The sequence below is a fragment of the Poeciliopsis prolifica genome, unplaced genomic scaffold (assembly GCF_027474105.1).
Source record: "Poeciliopsis prolifica strain line A6 unplaced genomic scaffold, Auburn_PproV2 SCAFFOLD015, whole genome shotgun sequence".
Lineage (NCBI taxonomy): Eukaryota > Metazoa > Chordata > Actinopteri > Cyprinodontiformes > Poeciliidae > Poeciliopsis > Poeciliopsis prolifica.
In genome coordinates, this window is record NW_026562390.1 from 6,102,454 (window position 1) to 6,117,552 (window position 15,099).

At 36.9% G+C, this 15,099-nt stretch overlaps 2 protein-coding genes across 2 annotated transcripts; both read left to right on the forward strand.

The window, feature by feature from the left end:
- Positions 1-1,413: 1,413 nt before the first annotated feature.
- adora2ab (adenosine A2a receptor b) lies at positions 1,414-10,160 on the forward strand. Its single transcript, XM_055040030.1, has 5 exons — positions 1,414-1,486; positions 5,153-5,678; positions 5,840-5,971; positions 7,505-7,608; positions 8,144-10,160. Exons 2-5 carry the CDS (start codon positions 5,479-5,481, stop codon positions 9,115-9,117), a joined length of 1,410 nt encoding a protein of 469 aa, XP_054896005.1. The 5' UTR covers positions 1,414-1,486; positions 5,153-5,478; the 3' UTR covers positions 9,118-10,160.
- Positions 10,161-11,818: 1,658 nt separating this feature from the next.
- snrpd3l (small nuclear ribonucleoprotein D3 polypeptide, like) lies at positions 11,819-14,882 on the forward strand. The gene is made up of 4 exons (XM_055040398.1): positions 11,819-11,937; positions 13,085-13,224; positions 14,184-14,376; positions 14,685-14,882. Exons 2-4 carry the CDS (start codon positions 13,099-13,101, stop codon positions 14,747-14,749), a joined length of 384 nt encoding a protein of 127 aa, XP_054896373.1. The 5' UTR covers positions 11,819-11,937; positions 13,085-13,098; the 3' UTR covers positions 14,750-14,882.
- The last annotated feature ends 217 nt before the right edge of the window (positions 14,883-15,099 follow it).

The window sequence follows — 15,099 nt, forward strand, 5'->3', positions numbered from 1 at the left end:
TGACCAGATAGATGTGTGCAGAAACCTGGTCTATATTGCTGCATACAGCCAGAACAAACCAGGTTACCATCTGTAACCGTGTAAACTCCAGTCCTGTTTAGCTGCTATTCTCCAACTTTCAGATGAATCCCTTTTCCATGAATCAAATCAAGGACTCAATGTCATGCTGAACAAGAAATTCAGATGTTTCTGATGCAGGATATTAGCTAAAAGAGAAACCAACGTAATTTTGAAAGATGAGCTTCTGAAACGACGTTCGTTGGACAGACTCATCTAAATAGAGTTGTTTGGACAGCAGAACAGAGGAAATATAGCATTGTAGGGAAATGACCTCATACCAGCTGTGAAATAAGGAGGTGGAGGTGTCATACCTTGGAGGTGGTTTGCTACAGCAGAAACCCAGGCTGGCCAGCTCTTGCATTAGAGGATGATTAAGGGACAAAGTGCCATCTATGAAACAAACTAGTCCTCGTTAAATGATCTACAACAACCAGCAAATCCAATAAGGATTATAGTAGAACTGTTGGGCTGAGTCAGAGTCCAAACCTGGATTTCAGTGACATGCTGCAGGATTCATGCTGCAGAGCTGGTAGGACTGCATTGAATCCTGACTGCATTGAGTTTGGATGTTCTCCCAGTGCAAGATCTGGTATCCTGTCAAGGGTGTACCCTACCTCTCCTACTCCCCATTGAAGCTTTTCAAGGACAAGTAAGTATAGAATATGAATGGACGGCAGAGGGGTGCTTTGTAGGCTAAAAACAAAATAAACACATTTAACTGTGAGAGGTGATGGGACTTTTGCTGTCAGAGGTTTGATGAAGTCTACAAGAAGAATCTGACTGAAATTCAGTGAAAATGGGAAACTCAGGGGGTAGAGCGTCTCAACTATTTCCTCAAAACACATTTATGCTGTCTTTATTTACTAAGTCAAGTGAAAAAACAACATATAAACAAAGAACTGAATAGGTAAAGGTGGAATTTTTCCCACATCAGTGTGTTTTGTATCATTGCTTGCTTCATGGTTTCACTTTTGTCATCTTCCGTTGTGGTTTTCCTGAAGCCTCGTTTTTATTGTGTGTGTGTGTTTTTTTTTCACCTAACCTCAGTCTCTCACACACCAGTGTTTCCCTCTCTTAGTCAAATCTCATCACATCGCCTTTTCTACCTTAAATTACAATTTATGCTGTGCATTTCACCGTTCACTCGGGGAGGGGGCGGGTCTCCACGCTGGAGCTACAAATGCGCGCCTCAAAGTTGCAGCAGTTTCGGGGAAGGCGCACGCAAGCGGAGCGCCTGCTGCGGCTCTTGGTTTTCCTGTTGCGTCGCGTCGGTGCGCACCGTCACTGGCAGCGCCTGTGGCGCGATCTCTGCAACTTTTTTTTTTTCATCATGTTTCCTGTCTCCCTTTGTAACTCACTCGTTTGTTTGCAGTTTCAGGGTTAACGAAACCCACGAAGCAGCGAGATCAACTTTCTCATCCATCAGGTAAGGAGAGGATTACTTTTCCAAAGTGCGATTGAAGCTGATTGAAGGTAGTTTGATATTCTAATAATTGTATTCAGGGTGTTACAGATATTACACTGTAAAACCGAAAGGGCCTTTGAAACAACTGACACCCATTTAGATTGTTATTCTTAAAGCAGTCTAGTACTGCTATAGAAACATACCTTTTCTTTTTCTAAAAATGAATGGGTCAGAATAAATACTTTATTGCAAATAGTGTTATCATCCGTGTTCAGATTAAACGACACTGCGCTGAGTTCCTGAGATCTAAAAATCTAAAGAAACTTCTGTCATTTCTGTTTCTCCCGTCTTAAAAACCTGTTTCTATTAATATGTCAAAACCAGCAGCTTTTCTCATTCTTGGAAATGAGCATTTCCTTTCTAACTCTTCTTGTTTTCCTTGGACTTTGTTGGAGCTGAGCTGATACATTGATTGACAGGACAGTGGCAGATCTTTTCCAGCAGGACGTGCGTTTTCTTATCACCTCTTCCTCTGTTTCTTATATAGGCATAATCAAAGTCCTGAGTGCTTCTTGTCTCTCTTTCTGTCAGTGAGATCAGCTAGAAAACGGTCTTTTCTGATATATTGCAGACTTTGATCAAATGTTTTTGCTTTTCGCCATGCTTTGGAGGATTTGCACTCTAATCTGCTGCAACCTCAAGAGGTCTTTTACTGCGACTGGATAAATCCTTCATTCTGAATTCCTAAACAGCAAAGCAACAGAGGAAAAGTTGGACTTTGCGATAGCAGAAACAGATTGCACGTCTGGATTACTGATGGTGGAGCTGCACGTTTGCATGTGGCTCAGAGGGGTATGTTTAATGAAGTGTCTCAAAACGTGTTTAAAAATAGCAAAATGAGAAATATTTCAAAGGGAAGTAAATTGTGCAAACTTCTGTTCTCCCTTTGTATTTTTAGTGTTTGCATTGATTGTTGCTCTGAGCCATCTTTTCCCCTTTTTTGCATACTTTACTGATTTCTCAGTGGAGTCAGGTGTTAGTTAGTCAGCTTCCAGTGTTAGATGACACACTACTGAGCCAATACATAATGGGAAGCATGCACATTGTATAGGTGTTCAGGACTGCCCGGGATGTTTATAGCAGTTGCATGCTTAGGCTCTTGTTTTACACTGCATGAGAATTAGGGAGGCTTTCCACAGATGCTTTTAGATCTCAGATAGATAATCAACTCTCATCTTTATCAATTGTTTTTTGAGAAGTGTTGACAAGACTTACTTACCCTTTCTTGCAAAAGTCACACTTCCTGAACATTTTCACTTTTTTCCCACAAAAAATTCCCACCAACTTCTGTGTGTTTTATTGGGATTTTATGTGGTAGACTGACACAAAGAGGTGCGTAATTGTGAAGTAGACGTAAAATAACATAGCTTTCTTTGTGGAAAAATAACAAAAATAACTATTTAAAGAAAGCCACAACCAGACCGTTTTATGTAGGTCACAACAAAGAAACATTGTTTTAAATATCTGATGTATGATGACAATTATTTTTGTCAAATGCTGCTTGTTTCAAAATTGCTTATTGTGTTTTTTGTTTTTTGCATCATGTCAGCACTTTGAACTTCCTTGTTGCTGAAATGTGATATTCAAATACGCCTGACTTGACTATGATTACTCAGAAAGAGTTACAATCTTCAGCAGCCAAGATGGAAGAGACTCGGGTTCTTCACCAATCAAAGCTTATAGGAAAGAGGCAATGAGAAAGCCGCTTGACTGGAGTTTGCCAAAAGGCATCTGGGAGACTCTAAGGACAAGAGAAAGAAAGTTTTACTGTAGCTCAGTTTTGCTGTGAATAGGGGAATGACTCAGCAACATAAGAATATTTCATTATCTTACAGCGGAAAGATCTTTCACTGGGAGGCGAGCGTCATTGTTGAAGTGTGAGCAAGCATAATTTTCCTCGGCATATTTACCCTATTGCACTGCAGCTATAAACAAACCTTGTGTCACTTCATTGGCACCACAACACAACTAAGATCATGTTAAACAGGGTTCAAGTTTCATTTCATATTTTCTGTTTGTTAGTTTTGTTACCATTTCTTTCCATTTTGAATGTTTTCCAGTGGCATCTTGCAACGTTGTCTCGTTTTCATCTTTTGTTGGGAAAGATTCTATTGAAGAACTACTCTCTTAATCATTAACATAGATTTTTTTGCATGTTGCTCGCTTGATCGTTCATGAAATTTATTTTTTGTCATATAAATAGGTCGTATAAAACAAAAGTAAAACAAAATGAGCAATTTTGTTCATTGCATTAAGTCAATGTCAGAAGTGTAAATGTGACATTTTAAGCAATCATCAGGGGTCTGTAGAAGTTGTTTCCATTTTGTTTTTTCCTTTTCACCCCTTACTGATCAGCGTAACTAAACTTCTCATTTTATTCCATGACTACCAATCAATTCACAAGTGTTTGTGTCAATGTGGATAAATATATACTTAATCACAGAAGAACCGTGACGTAAAAGTGCTCTAAGCTTCAAACTGAGAACAAGAAGATGTCGTAACATTTCAGTATTAACCGACTAATTTAAGAACTTATTTCAACTTTTAAAGATCCAAATACGTTTGGAGCAAACAGCACGAGAAGAAAATTAAGAAAGAGGCATCCATTAAATTGTATTCTGACTCATGCTAACATTTTTCTAAATAGCTCATTGTTGGAATAAGGAAAGTGAATCATTTCATTCAGGAATCAACTGAAAATTCAGCAGAATTTAACAATGACAGCAGTATTTTTTTACTCTTTCAATAAAGGCCACTGGTGCCAAAATATCTGGCAAAAAATGTTTTTCTTCTTGCCACACTTACAGATTTAGTGTACACAACTATTTTATCTCATTTACTTTTTTTTATTTACACTTTATGTCACCAGGAGAATCCCCATGAAATTTAAAAAAAATATTTTGCTAGAAAACCCTGGCTAAGACTTGCAGCAGAACATAAGGATTACAGAACATTCACAACAAACAGAAAAAATTAACATTGTCATAAATCATATACATTTTTTTTCTCATCATTGCAATTTTCTATTTTATGTGGGTGTTTCACATGAAGTACAATTAATTTTGTTGATGGAAATAAATCCTGTCAAAATGCTCCATAATTCTTTAAATCGTTACATTTCATCTTATCTGATCTTTGAGCTTACGTTCATTTTGCTTTACTTCTGCTCTTCATTTCCTTGTTTTTATTTTGTGCAGTTGAGCTCAGATGTCTGAGGTCATTATTACTAAAGTCTGTTGACATTGTTACAAGTTTGTGTCAGAACTCCTAATCTGCATATCACATGCAGGAATTTCCATAAAAAGAACTCTGCAGAGCTCCTTTGATTATGCAATAACATCAAACAGTTGGTGTTTGAGTTATTTGTGTAATTATCTGTGAAAAGTATGTCAGTATCTCAAATGATAAGGAAAGGAATTTTGGGAAACTGTCCCTAAATAAAAAGCCTCTTGTTGTCTTGTTTGATTTGACCCTGTATCCTTGTCATGCAGTGATAGATGGCTTTTTTGATGCGTGTGTGTGTGTGGGTGGGTGGGTGTAACTGCATGTCCATTGAACACAGTGTAATCTGTTTATACAAGCTAAACACACTAACACCATGTACTCTCTGTATTCCCCCCTCTCCAGGTTACTTCTCTACTTTAGTAGCCCCTTTAGATGCATCATCCTCAGCTGTATCACTGTTCACTGAACAAAACTTGAAAAAGAGAAAGACTAACAGCCTAGCACAGCAGTCGTGACAGTAAAAAGTGCGAGCGTAATTCGGCATCGAGCGTGTGACGCTTGTGCTGGGAACTTTCTGCTTTGCGTCACTGTCAATGTGACACAATCCCTTTTGTCTCAAGTCGCACCAAACGGTCTAGCAAGAAAAATGTTGTGTCTGAAAACAAGACAAGGAGCTGACTGGATGGGATGAAAGTACAAGGAAAGCAAAAAAAGAGGAAAAAACAACCATGCTGGACCTCCACCAGGTGGTTTACATTGGCTTGGAGCTGCTGATCGCTCTCCTGGCTGTGGCTGGGAACACCCTGGTATGCTGGTCCGTCTGCCTGAACTCCAACCTGCAGAACATCACCAACTACTTTGTGGTTTCACTAGCAGTCGCTGATATCGCTGTGGGGCTACTGGCAATTCCCTTCGCTATCACAATTAGGTATCATTTCCTTGTTTTTATCTAATTTAGGGCAAGGGTTAATGTTGTACCGCTGAAATATTACATTACAGGATGAGATACATCCACTGATGATTTCTTCTAATTGTTGTGATCGCTGTCTTTTTGTTCGGTAATGGTTCTTTTTTTTCATCCATATCCAGTGTGGGTTTCTGTGCTGATTTTTACGGTTGCCTGTTCATCGCCTGCTTTCTGCTAGTGCTCACACAGAGCTCCATCTTCAGTCTGCTGGCCATCGCTGTGGACCGCTATATTGCAATCAAGAATCCGCTCAGGTCAGAGCAAAGAAGGCCCCAAGACATGATATTTAAGTGTGCCCAGAAACATGCAAATGCTCACTTTCAGAAAAAACTGAAATAATTAAGCCTCATCTGGAGAGATTTACGTTGATTCAACCATGACGAACAGATTTTTTTTTTCTGCCTTGAGGGGAAGTAAAGTTGCAGAATGTGATTTGATGTACTCATTTAAATCAATATTGATTAAGTGCTGCCTTGAATTTTCTTGTTGCTAATCTGGGTGCTTTTACAGAACAATGAGTGGTTGGTTAGTAACCACTGCTCTCTCCTGTTAAGGAAGTTTCATCTTGTAAGCCACAACAGGTGATGCATTTGCATAAGCAGTTGGATAATGGCTTCAGTGTGTACTTAGTGTTAATACTGGTGCCATGAGGCTGCCAACCTGCCCACACAGGATCTCAGTCAAAAACAAAGTAACAGTGTTGAGTATTTGAACTAATGACTCAAGGACTTGCCCTTACTAATGTTTACTTTAGTTTTCCAGCTGAATTTGTTTATATTTGGAAATGTTCTCATTCATATTTAGATCCAAAAACAGTTCCGGGACCTTTAGCAAAAATAATTAGTGGTGACTACATGGAATAAATTTCCCTCTGAAATGTGTTATTAAAAAGAATTTAGGCCTTTTTAACAAGACAATTTTCTTAAAGTATAAACAGTTTTGACATGGGGTGGAGACTTGGGTAGGGGGGATGACTATTTTCTACCCATCTCTGCTCAAATAAGCAGAGGTTACATTTACCTAATTGAAATACTATACTATATTATAATATTTGAAAATACTATAATATAATATTATAGTATATCAATTTTGAGCCTAGATTGATATAGGCACAAAAACTACAATAAAAGACTTGTAAAACCTTCACTAAATTTGTTTGTCATTGATTAGAAATTGTTGAAAGAAGAGACTTGTCGTTTTGAGATCCCCACTATTTTTACATTTTAATATTTAAGATGTATTAGAATAATGTTATAGAAGATTCTTTAGTGTGGGGAATTTTTCTGCGTAGCCTATGTCACTACAAAGATCTATGTAAAAAAAAAGATGCATGAGCTGCCTATCGAAAAAGGAAATCTAATTCACAATGAGGCATAAGATATCACAATGTGTTTGTGATATCTAATGTGTTAAAGAAGGAAGTGCCTATAAAAGGCAGGGAAGTGCAAATTGGATTTGATAATGATTTGTTGCAAAGAAAATGAGAAACAGAATTTTAAGAAAGTGTTTTCAAACATTTTCGTGATTCATGATTGTGGTGTGTTTAAACATCAACCCATAAATAGGAAAGGCGAGCCATAAAAGGAAATGTGTTCTGATTACTGTAATGTTTTTCTTTTAAGAAACCATCAATTTGTTTTAATAAATAAATAATGCAGTTAGATTTAAGTGCACATCCAGTTAAAATTGGCAAATATTGACCCGTTCTTTGAGGGATGTAATCATAAAGAGGTTCAGCAAAGCTTTCTGCCCTATAATGTATCTCTGTGCTCTGTTCGACCATTTAGGTACACCAGTCTGGTAACAGGCCTGAGAGCAAAGTGCATCATAGCACTGTGCTGGACTTTATCAGCGGTGATCGGCATGACTCCACTCATTGGTTGGAACACAGGTGAGAGATCAAATTCAGCCATTTTTTTCTTCTGTCACTCATATTTTTCTGTCATCAAAATACATTTTGAAATTTAGCATTAGGACAGCTGAAAAAAGATATGTTTTTTTACTGAATTTTGAATTTTTTTTTCTCAAAAGAAAAAGTTTACATTTCTGTGAGAAGAAGGGATTAGGAAAAGATCTAAACCATGCAGGGCTATGTGCCCTAAGGATAACGACCTCTAGTCTAGTTGCCAAATTATTACAAGCTTGTTTTATGGCCTCCAAATATAATAAAACATCCTCAATGTTCCCTTAAACGATATTCCCCTTTTCTGAACTTGGCTTCTTAATTGAATCCAAATTCTTTGCTCTTTCAAACCATTTATCTATTCTTTTTTTTTGCCATTCTTCTGTAAAAAGATAACTACTAACATTCATGAATCTTGGTATTCTGTTTATTGTGCTTCCAGTTAAACCCACTTTAAGCCTATATCATTCTCAAAGCCTTTCTATGGATTTAACATTAAATCTTTCTTGCCTCTGTTTCACAGGCCGAAACTTAACACTTCACAGCTCAGAAAAAAAAGGCTGCCCAAAAGGTCTGACCCAATGCCTTTTTGAGACAGTTGTTCCTATGGACTATATGACCTATTTTAATTTCTTTGGCTTTGTGCTGACCCCTCTGTTGGTCATGCTGGTCATCTACATCAAAATATTTCTGGTGGCGAGGAGGCAGCTCCGTCGAATGAGCATCACAGTTTCATTCTCACCTGTTCTTGGACGAAGACCTTCCTCCTCGAACTCTTCTCATTCTTTTCTGCAGAAGGATGTGCATGCTGCCAAATCATTGGCAATTATTGTGGGCTTATTTGCTATCTGCTGGCTTCCTGTGCATATCATCAACTGCTTGAACCACTTGTGCAAAGGCTGTAAGCGTCCAACAATCTGGGTAATGAACATCGCCATCATCCTCTCCCACGCAAACTCTGTGGTGAATCCCTTTATTTATGCCTACCGCATCAGGGAGTTTAGACACACATTTTGGAAGATATTTTACAAGTACATTCTGAGGCAGCCAACCAGCAGTGGTACTGGGACAATGAGTTTTGACAGCAGAGATTTCAGCTGCATCAGCATCAGACGGACATCCCAAATGAGCAAAGAGGTTTCAACATGTGACACAATGGTGAATAGCTACATCCTGGATTCTGATTCTAATCCATCAAGATACGAAGTTAATCACAGAACTTCCAGCCGTTGGTCTTCAACTCAAGATGTACTGCCAAGCAGCTGCATCCACAATGGATACAAAGGGCAAAGTGACACCTTCTCAGGGATGCAGGAGAACCCAAGCACGGCATTTCGTGCACAGGATGAAGCTGAATCTGCTTCATGTGAAGAGGGAGCGGCAGATGTTTTTGAGTTGAAAGACAGAGGAAGCTGCATTGATTTTGTTAATGTTCAAGCTGTCTCCGTAAAAAAGATTGATTGTTGCAACTCCACAGACATAACAGAAGTGTCATGACGTTTACGTTCATATATAAAAATTTTTCCGCCACCACGACACTTAATCCTGTGAAGACAATTTCTTTAAAAAAAATAAACAAATTTTAAAAAACACTGAACAGAATAGCTATTTTTTTTCTCATAGCATAAGGCTTGTTTTTATTTACTTAGACTTTTATTTTCGATATGAGCCAAATTAAAGATGAAGGTCAGGCTACATCAATATAAAGACGCTTAAAGCAGGAGACACTTTTTAATATGAGCTGATGCTTATATTTTCTCTGCGTGTTGTTTAAGTGACATCCATGGAAATGCCTAATAAATGCAGGCTGTATACAGTAAGCAATAGCAAAAATGTTAAATAATATTGTAAACAAAACAATGATACATACAGTGATCATTTTTAGACCCTGTAAAGAAGTAAAAAAATAGTTTTGCTACTCTAAACATAAAAATGTTGATTTTGATCAGGCAGTGTGTATGCTATCTGGGCCTTTGCACATGTTTTTTTTTTTTTATTATTATTATTTATTTATTTGGACTCTGATGGGTTTACTAAATAAAAACTGTGTAAACAAAACCAGTTGGCCAAAGCTGTCCTGCTTCAAACCCATACAAAAAATTACCATTGGACCTATAATCAATCTCTTAAGTGATCAATTATTCAAACCACTTCATACTTTCATTGACCCCATATACAAATGTTGGCTCAAAACTGAAAACATTACAAAAAAAGACTTTCACATTGGCAAAAAGAGCCTTGATCCTTGACAGCAAGGGTGCTGGGAAGTTTTTGTGAGGACAAAAAGTTTCTTAACATGTATTCCACCCTACTGAACAAATGTCATCAAATTGAAACGTTTTACAGATTTTTATCACTGATGTCAATAACTGTACAAATCTTCAGTCAGCCTTGTACTGCTCCATGCCATGCATTGTAGTTTAACTTTCAAACACTGAAACAGCATTTCTTACAAAGCTGGATGTATAATCAGATGCTTCCTTTCTGTTCAAACATGAATAAAAGAATTGTTTGGTGTTTTGTTGTCAAACACACAAATACTTCTATTGTAATCAGTGCTCTTTGTCTCTGTTTCTTGAGTAAGAGAAAAATACCTAAATACATTCATTTAAGTACGGCTCCCTTTTACAGTAATTAAATGTTTCTATAACAATACCTTGATCAATTAAATAACTGCCTAACAGCATCTATGAGACACAAATAACAGGCACTGAAATACCAAGGCCTTTTACCTTTTACCTAATGAAACATTAGGTTTGTTTGAACATTGTGAACTCTCTATAGACGTGTTAGGTCACTAATTTCTGAATCAGGCTTGCACACATAAAGAACAATAGAAACACACACATATGCACAAGTAAATTCCACGCACACAACCACAGCCTACAATCCATGAGGTGTTTACAGAGTTGCCTGGCTGCTGACGCCAATCAATGAGCCAAATGCAATGAAAATCAAATGAAGGTTCATTTGATGATGTCTTTTATTATCCCATTATGCTTTCTCCTTCCCCATTAAAAAGTCCTTCCTCTGTAGCAAAAGCCCACAATAGGCGACTTTTATGTGCCTCACAGCAATCCCAGACACACGTCTCCCAAAATAAACATTGCTTGGCTTCTACATAACACGTGCTATATGTGTGGATTCAAATCCTATGCATATCAGTGGCTTGACAAACCTTGTCATCAGATATATGTGGTATTTAAATGGCTCAAACAATCCTATTTTAATTATTTATGTTTATAGGTTTTATGAAAATTAGATGGTCATGTCAGATTCAAATGTTATTTTTTCAAGAGAATAAAAGTTTCACGTAGCACCTTGATGGGATCCCATTTAGCCTCTTTATGGAATCTCATAAAGTTGTAAATGTCAACCATGAACCATAACTGTGTCATGATGAAAAATTGTTTTGTGTCCTTTCAGAAAGAAGATGCAAATCAGTGCTACTATATCAGACGTTCCTTTCTATGGAAGTTTTGTTGTTGTTGTTGTTATTGTTATTTACATTCACACTCTGACTAAAGCTTTTTTTTTTAAATCAATCTTAAATAAACAACTGACTTTGACGAGCCTAATTTCAGCATGGGTAAAAAAGTAGTTCATGCCTAATGCACTTCCTATAATAATAATAAAATAAAATTATATAAGCTTAGTGTAGCTTGGTTGGTTCCAGAGGAAGCAAAATGACCCATGTTTACTATTCATACATGAGTAGCTATCTCCGGCTAAGTAAACCTCCAGTTTGTGGTTAATGAGTTCTGCAGTGCATCTCATTTCCTGGTTATCTGTATCTTACATGGACCGTTGAATTATCACCAATAAAATATGTAATTCATCATTTATTTTTTACTTTTATTTAACCAGTAAAAAACTCATTAAGATCAAAAGTCTCTTTTGGATAGGTAGAAAAATGTAAAGTTCTCCTCCCATCAGGTGAGGAAGACTCCATACAATTATAACTTTTCTTCCTCGGGGTGTTAAAACAAACTCACTTCCTTCACCAACTACTGACCAATTGTTCTAGGTAACAACAGCTGCTGTCAAAAATTATACGATAAAATATTCCGCTTTACATTCTTGTCATTCACACTTTTTTGTACCTACCTAAAAGGGTTACGTTTTGTGTTAGAAAAAACTCCATATCCCACAATGCGTCGCAGAAAGCGCTGCAGGAAGCACTTACGTTGACCCCTCGTTGCTTTGTGGGTAGCAGGAAAAAGGCTCAAAAGGCGCAGTAGTAGCGACAAGCGCACGTTGCGGAATTACTACAGCAAAAGTAACAAGAAAATAACCTCTTTTCAAGGCAAACCCGAGGTAATTGCACATCTTTATCTTAATTTTTGCTAAGAAAATTGCCTCCGACTTGTTTTTACGCAAACACGATTTGGACATGAGTTAGAATTTTGAAGCTAATTTATTCAATTGTTATCATGGCTTCGTTTGGTTATTTTCATAAATAAGTGGGCATAATTCAAATTGGGACGTGTGAAACTGTCTAATTGTTCAGCGTATTTGATTTATTATTAACTTTAAATGTGCATTATCTCGAAGATTTTTTGTTTGGTCAGTAAGAGTTGTATCTTAGCATCGTTAGCTATTGTGGCTAACGTCGTTAGCTAGCAGTCAACTTTTCACTTTATAATCACCGATTATGTTTTTCTACGCGAGATGTAATTGCTTGCTTCATGCTAAAGAGTAGTATTAGTGATTATAATTTTGAATGATTCAACCTTTTTTATAATAGAGCTGCGATGGCTCATTAATATTTGCTAATAAAACAGTAAATCCTATCCTCCATGAAAAATTACCTTTTGTTGACATTTATTCGCTTTTATTCATTTGTGGTGTTTCAGGACATGTATTAACAGTGTGATTGAAATTGTAAAGTGTAACTTAAAACTGGTCTTTTTGTGTTTGGGTGCTGCTTGGACATACATTTTTGGATTTTTTTTCTGGACAGACTCCCCCTACAATTTTATGCAACTCCAATTTTCACTCACAACTTAATAACCCTGACTTTATCTACTAGTTAATGCAATATTTGAGTACATATCTTTTGCACATGAGGAAAAAAAATATATATGTTCATTGGTGGAGTTGCTGGCTCATTTAGATATTCCTGGACAAATCTGGCAGCCAACTTCTGCTAGTAATTTTAAGTAATTTTAAAGTAAGCAGATTGACATTTGTTGTCTTTTTTTTTGTATGCAAGGTAAAGTTTTTTTTTTATTATCTTTTTGTGGATCTGCAGGTATTTTTATAACTATGGGTTTCTGCAGTATATTTGATATTAGACTGTTAACTTTTTATTCATTATTACCAATTTGAAGAGGTGTATGTTTTCCGTTGGCCTGTCGCCTTGCTGCTGATGCATTGAATTTCTTTAGAGAACTGAATAAAGGATATTATTTTATAATATTGCATCTGATATAGTAAAGTTTTGCTTTGTGTTGTATTTCAGGAAGACTGTTAAAAATGTCCATTGGCGTGCCAATCAAGGTCCTGCATGAGGCCGAAGGACACATTGTGACCTGTGAGACCAACACAGGAGAGGTGTACAGAGGCAAGCTGATTGAAGCTGAGGACAACATGAACTGTCAGGTTGGTTTGTCTATATTGATGGGTTGCCTTCATAGGTTAGACCAACAGCAAATGATGTCAGGCGACTTAAGATTCAGGGTTATTTGCCCCTTTGTTAATTTGTACCCCAATTTTGTATTGGGCATAGTTATTTTGTCCTTCCCTACTTCAATTCCTTAAAGTATGTAAATCATGCTATCAGCTTATTTTCATAACTGGTGGTGTATAAAGAGCTTAAATCCTGTGACATGAAAGAGGTACATTGTTCTATTTTGTTTCCTGTTGACTAACCATTGTGTTAACAGCATTTTTATGAGCACAAAGATGGTATTGGAAAGCCATTACAGGGATGTTCTTCAGTGCTTGGTTTATTCATTGGTCATCATAGCATATTTATTCACTATGCCAAATAAATCCTCACAGTGTGCTGTAATGTTGTTACTTCGATGCCTTTATAACACCATGCTTTGAATGGAGGGAACAATGAATTTGCATTCAGTAAACCTGGACCATATCGACTATTATTGTTCCAAAAGTAGTGTTGTGTTTTTATTCTGTGGTCATGTTTTCTAAACATGAAAATTATGCATTTTTTTCTGTCATGATATTAATATGAAATATTAAAAGTGTAAATGACCTTTTGGAATGTGGTATTAGCTAATGTATTCCCTCACTTTTTGCATACCAATATAATATCCACCTTGTTGAATCATGTCTTGTTGCAGTAATTGCCCACATTTGACACTAATGATGACTCCAATGGCTCAAAGAAAGCAATAACAGAAAAGTTGGGAAAATAATTACAAGTGATACTGGCAGATGTTAGTGAAATGCTTTCTTTATGTGCATTAATTTTGCTGGATTTGCAGAAGTGGCCAAATAAATAAGTGGGATTGGAAATTTTAGTCCTCATCCTCGCATAATGACATGCAAGCTAAACTTCTAAAGCTTTTCTTCCTTTTTCTTTGCTTTTACAATAGATGTCCAACATTACCGTGACCTATAGGGATGGTCGGGTCGCGCAGTTGGAACAGGTCTACATCCGAGGAAGCAAAATCCGCTTTCTGATACTACCTGATATGTTAAAGAATGCTCCCATGTTAAAGAGCATGAAGAACAAGAACCAAGGTTCTGGCGCAGGAAGAGGCAAAGCTGCCATTCTAAAAGCACAAGGTGAGTAGGGAAGCCGTTTTTCCATAATATTGTACTTGTATTAAAAATACTTCATGCATCTTTGGCTTGGTTAAGTCAATAAGTTTTTAAATTGTGTTTACTGATAAAAATGTTTTTATGTAACAAAATCCAGGAGGAAATGGTTGAACTGCGTGCTGTTTTTTGCGATTGCTTTATATATGTTTATCTCCTATTCATGCTTCTTTTCTGTACTTGTGCTGTGCTTGGTACTTCTTTGTGATAATTTTCTAACCACACATTTTTTGGTACATTTTTGTTATAGTTTTGTTTTCTTTACCTTTTTATAGTGGCTGCAAGAGGACGAGGTCGTGGTGGAATTGGAAGAGGCAACATCTTCCAGAAGAGGCGATAACTTTCCTTTGTTCTTGTTTCATTTAGTCTTCTTTGGATTTGAAATCATTTGGTATTTTCTGGTGTTTTATGCTTCTGCAATTCCTCACTTTGATTTTTATTTTGTATGGAAATAAACATCTTTGCGTTTACAACTCTTAGTCTGTTTCTTCGAGATTTGATATTTTGGTGAGAGCTGCTTTCATTTATATCCAACAGTTGAAATTACCATGTAAATGCAACTGCAAACAGATTTTTAGTTGTCAAATTGTGGACAACATCAACGACTCGGGTACAGTCATCAGATTGGCTAAATCTTCTTAGCCGATCTGAAATACTTCTGTGGCTTCACAGAAATACTATTTTAATCAA

Excerpts from the sequence above, each read along its gene's own strand:
- adora2ab (XM_055040030.1), top strand. The coding sequence starts at position 5,479 with ATGCTGGACCTCCACCAGGTGGTTTACATTGGCTTGGAGCTGCTGATC. Across the intron at positions 5,679-5,839 it reads CCCTTCGCTATCACAATTAG|TGTGGGTTTCTGTGCTGATT; the intron begins GTATCATTTCCT and ends ATCCATATCCAG. Across the intron at positions 7,609-8,143 it reads ACTCATTGGTTGGAACACAG|GCCGAAACTTAACACTTCAC; the intron begins GTGAGAGATCAA and ends TCTGTTTCACAG.
- snrpd3l (XM_055040398.1), top strand. The coding sequence starts at position 13,099 with ATGTCCATTGGCGTGCCAATCAAGGTCCTGCATGAGGCCGAAGGACAC. Across the intron at positions 13,225-14,183 it reads AGGACAACATGAACTGTCAG|ATGTCCAACATTACCGTGAC; the intron begins GTTGGTTTGTCT and ends CTTTTACAATAG. Across the intron at positions 14,377-14,684 it reads TGCCATTCTAAAAGCACAAG|TGGCTGCAAGAGGACGAGGT; the intron begins GTGAGTAGGGAA and ends ACCTTTTTATAG.